Genomic DNA, 5,177 nt, shown 5'->3' on the forward strand with positions numbered 1-5,177 from the left:
CCTAGCTATTGGCTGTTCAGCTTTTTATTAGACCAATCAGATGCCTTGGGCAGGCAAAGCAATACATCTTTACACTGTTAAATGCAGCATAAACAAATATAACACACCTTCACATAGTTAAAGTAATATTCCACAACAGAGCCCCCCCCCCCAAGGTCATACCCACAGGTTGAGAACCTCTGTATTAGAGTAACTTTCTTTTCCAGCTTAGTGAATTAGAGTTTCCAGAGAGGAAACTTGAGCATTTGTAATTTTTTAATCTATAGACTAACACTGATAAATAATCATGGTTGGAAGACATTGCCATGAAACACAGACACTGATTATCAGATGTTTTGGTATTTCGTACTAACAAGCTAGGACTAGTAAGTTTAGAAAGTATAAAATTCTCAAAAACTGATGGTGGTGCTAGTATCAGCTGGATGTGCCAGGACTCAATGCTAGTGTAATGTCTTAGACCTCTACTGTTGCATACAAGCCTTTTGTGTAATAAAGAACACCACACTGCCTGCGTAAACAGGTGTATTCTGTGCATTTAAACAGTGTTGAAATATTAATTGTAAAAATGTAAACCTAATACCTTTAAGAGTCTTTAAAGAACTTTCACATTATTTGATTTGATTTTTCAGTTCAATTTTGTAAGACACCTAAGAAGAGAATGTCTTTCTCAGAAAGTTTATAGATAAGGAAACAAGCTTAGAGATTTCCAAGATATGCAAAGTCATTTGCTCCTGATACAAGTTTTTAACCTGTCTTTAGACTCCAAATATACTTGCTTCTATAGAATATAAACAATACAATTTTACCAAAAAGCATTTCTCCATTTACTTTACCCCAAAATAACTGCAGTTAAAAATTTAAAAATTTTTAAAATGTGCATGAGGGTTTTGCCTGCATGTAGGTATGTGCACCACATGCATGCCTGGTCCCTGTGGAAGTCAGATGGAGTTGTAAGCCACCTGAAATGGGTGATGGAATTGAACTCAGACTCTCTGGAAGAGCAATCAGTGCTCTCTCAACCACTGAGTCATCTCTCCAGCCCCATAACTGCATTTCTTAAGGTCCGTTTTATTCTAACAGTCTGTAGCTACTTCACATAATTCTACTCTCTCTCTCTCTCTCTCTCTCTCTATATATATATATATATATATATAAAATTTCAAGTTTGACTTCAGTGCTTTCTCTCTGGGTCATAGATTTAGTCTCATAAATAGCTTCATAAAGCCTCATGAAGTTACTATAGTATGTCATAATTTATGTATTTATTGTCATGTTTAGGTTATGTCAAGTTTCACATGTGTGACTGATGCTACCATAAACATTAGTACACATCGAGCTTTTTCTTCTCTGGATTATTTCTTTAGGACAAACTCCCATAAATGGTATTCTGAGTTAGAGGGCATTGATACTTTTTTTTTGGCATTGATACTTTTATGACTCTTGTTATACATTACCAGATTGTGTCAATTTACACCATTTCATTAAAGGGCTGCAGTTACCGGACTTTTTACTGCTTTTCAAAGAAAACGTTTGCTATTCTTGGGTGATGGGATTCTAGAAATTGATTTTCACTTTTTCTATCACAGATGACCCCAGGCGAGATTAAATTCTCTGTCCATGTGGAGTCTGTCCTGAATCGTGTACCTCAACCAGAGTACCGCCAGCTTCTGGTTGAAGCCATCCTTGTCCTTACCATGCTGGCAGATATTGAAATTCATAGCATCGGAAGCATCATTGCTGTGGAAAAAATAGTACACATTGCCAATGACTTGTTCCTTCAAGAACAGGTAGGCTGCCTAATGTGGTGCACACTGCAGTCACAGCATCTGGGAGTTGCAGGCAGGAGGATTGGGAATTCAAGGCCAGCCTCAGCTACATAGTGAGTTCAAGACCAGATTGGGCTACATGATACCCAGAACATACAACAAATGTTTCCTTCTCTTATCCACTGTGAAAGAAGGCAAAAGTATCCAAAATTTTCTAAACAGTCCTAGTTTAAGTGTTCTGGAATGTTATCAGGCCACATATGAGAAAATATAAACCATTTTAGACATAGACTTGAGATTTAGAATGTCTACAGTGTTTGTGAATTAAGGTGGTTTAGAAAGAAATAGAACCCAATACTATATGAAGGAATACAAGCCAAAATCAGCAGTACTAGAAGGTGGAAGTCCCGGTGTAGTTCTACTGGGTTATCTCCAAGTGTTAACATTATTTCTGTTATTAACAGACATAAATCATTTAATCAATTATTGATATTTAATTTTCAAAAGTGCTTTATAATAGAAAATTCTAAATAGTAATTAAAATAATTTAGAATCTAGTGGCAAATGCCATGTGTAGAAATTCATATCCATCCTTCGTAACCCTAAGCCCCCTCTGCTTATACAGCCAAAGAATAGGCAATGGGAAGGAAGCTCTGAGGTGTATTCATCAGAGTTTGGCTTGGTAGGATTGGTAACCTTTTCTTCCCACTGTTTTCCCATCTTTTAAAACCAAATAGAAAACCCTTGGCGCAGATGACGTCATGTTGGCAAAGGATCCTGCATCTGGCATCTGTACTCTTCTGTATGACAGCGCACCCAGTGGCAGATTTGGCACAATGACCTACCTCTCCAAGGCAGCTGCTACCTACGTGCAGGAGTTTCTGCCACACAGCCTCTGTGCCATGCAGTGAGGGCTGTGGGTTCTGGCTGCTGGAATCCTTTCAGCATCTGGTCCCTGTGTTGGTTGATTGTGCATGGAACTGAAATGTTAACACCTGACCACTCCCCGTCCCTCCCAAGAAGAGAGAACTTTGCTGATAATCTCACTACTTTTGAAGAAAAGAACCCTCACTTGGAGACTCACTCCAGTGTAAAGGTTCAACTGGGTCTACAATCACTATCCCTGCTTCTTTTATGGTTCAGAAATGTCTGCATGTGTTTTTACTCTGTAGAACTGTTACCAGCTTAGTTTTCTAACTCCTTTTGAGGAACAGGTATTAATAAGTTATTCTGAAGCCCTTATTCTTATTTCTGGGCTTCCTTTCTTTTGGTGTATATGAGTGGTGGGTCTTAATTGGGTCATTATTTCAAGAGAGTAGATGCTAAATTGTTGGATTTTATACTGCTGTAATTTTGAAATGTCTATTTTAAGTGCCTTAAGAAACGCCAACACCAGATCATGGCTTCCTTCTTCACTCGAAGGCTGATTCATTTTGAGTGGTGAAATAGTTTCTTTGTCGAATATTGCCTTTTGATGTTGACCTTTCTATATCTGCCCATGTTGCCTGCTCTGTGGTGAAATATTAAAAAGTGTAAGCTCACATGTAAGTTTAAGGATTTCTATGTTAATACTTGGAAGTCACATTTTATGAGGACTGATGCTACCAGGCACATATTTGAGGACACATGGAATAACCCAGAAAAAATGGAGCCAGGAGCCCAATTCCAGAGAGGAAGGGAAAGGGGAGGTTATGCAGGTGGTGCTTTACACACAGGGAGTCAAGAGACCACCAGAGGCAGGTAGGTTAATGTAGGGATAAGTCCCGCCCCTTAGGCGTATTCGCCTCGGGCTAATGTTTACCTATAAATCTGGCAAGCGTGCTTGCTGCATTTCTTCTGCTTTCCTGGTCTCCCCAGGAACGGTGGTTCTGTAAATCTATTTCTCCATTAAAGCTATATATTTACAATCTGTCTGCATTCGTTTACGCCGTTACAGGTTAATCCTTGCTGGAGCACAGCCCACGTACAACACAGAGAATAACTGAAGCCTTGAGCAAAGAGAAACCCAGCAGTCCAGTCTGAGCACCTCTTTCCTGTTCTTTTGTTCTCCCCCTCACCTATTCACACCCCGCCACACTCCAATCACTCCTTCTCATCTCCCTCCTCTCCCATATCTGTTCTTCAATTCTTTCACCTATGTTTGTTTTCACTTCTCAATTATACTACTTATATCCTTTAATCTTGGTATCTGTGGCCAAATATCTATTCTTATACATATTTCTGTGTGTTTGTAATGGTTAAATAATTGTATTTTGAGTGTTTCTGTCCATCTCTACATTTAATGGATTGAATAACCATGTGGATAACACTGCAAACCAAGCCTGGTCATACTGATTGCTAATCTGAGAATTTGAGAGGCTGAAGCAGGAGGATCGTGAGTTCAAAGCCAGCCTGGGCTACAAAGCAAGCTCCAGGCAAGCCTCAGTATGAGACCCTGTCTCGAAACATTTTAAAGCATGTTGTGTGTGAGAGGGAGCTATGCAGCTGGCCTCAGATTGACACACAAAGGATCGCAAAAATATACCTTCCATCCCATTCTCTGGTCCCATGTATAGATAGCCTGGCTTAGCAGAGGTTTTGTTTTCCTTGTTTCTACTCGACTCCTCTTCCCCTCAGAGTTTTAAGGGTTTTCTCCCAGAACAGTAATGAGTATGATGGGGCTAGTGAACTCAAAACAGTCACAGAATCGGGAACAGTCCTCCAGGCACACTGTCCAAGTGCAGTGAGCTAGCAAACGGGTGGTAGAAGCAGAGGCAGGGGGGGGGCCTTTCCCCTCTCACAGCCATGGGAACACACAGTGAGTAGCTTTCTGAGTGCATGGTTTTCCGGTCACTTTTGAGAACATACAATCTGTTTGTCTCTTCACAGCCTATAAGTACGCTAGCCACAGGAAGCACACCCAGCACTGCTGGTCGGAACTGCCACTCCTTCCTGGACCTCTTTTCTTGAACTGACTCCAATGCCTGCAGTTCTCTGGAGTTTCTGACTTGTCTGTTGATGGAAAGCCCAGGCAGTGGCATTTAATTTCTAAAGTAATTTTCCAGAAAACATTACTGGTATTTTGTTCTTTTTTTTTCTTTTGTTCTTATTTTTTTGAGACAGGGTTTTTCTGTGTAGCCCTTCATGTCCTGGAACTCACTCTGTAGACCAGGCTGGCCTCCAATTCACAGAGATCTGCCTGCCTCTGCCTCCCGAGTGCTGGGATTAAAGGCGTGTGCCACCACTACCTAGCAAAGTATTTTGTTCATTTTAAGAGTGTTAATATGAAGAAAGAAACATGATGGAACTTTTTACAAGCACTTTATGTTTTGAAGTTAGAATAAAGAATAAGAATTTATTCCAGGACAGGCTCCAAAACCACAGAGAAACCCTGTCTCGAAAAACCAAAAAAAAAAAAAAAAAAAAAAAAAA

The 5,177-nt window shown here is 40.1% G+C and overlaps 1 protein-coding gene across 1 annotated transcript in view; it reads left to right on the plus strand.

Moving 5' to 3' along the window:
• Phka1 (phosphorylase kinase regulatory subunit alpha 1) overlaps window positions 1–3,673 on the plus strand; it is a 127,892-nt gene extending 124,219 nt beyond the window's left edge. The window contains exons 31-32 of the mRNA XM_013350522.2: window positions 1,587–1,787; window positions 2,504–3,673. Of these exons, the coding sequence (XP_013205976.1) occupies window positions 1,587–1,787; window positions 2,504–2,677 (375 nt within the window). The 3' untranslated portion in view covers window positions 2,678–3,673. The remainder of the gene's footprint in view (window positions 1–1,586; window positions 1,788–2,503) is intronic.
• The last annotated feature ends 1,504 nt before the right edge of the window (window positions 3,674–5,177 follow it).

The sequence above is a fragment of the Microtus ochrogaster genome, chromosome X (genome assembly GCF_000317375.1).
Source record: "Microtus ochrogaster isolate Prairie Vole_2 chromosome X, MicOch1.0, whole genome shotgun sequence".
NCBI classification, from domain to species: Eukaryota; Metazoa; Chordata; class Mammalia; order Rodentia; family Cricetidae; genus Microtus; species Microtus ochrogaster.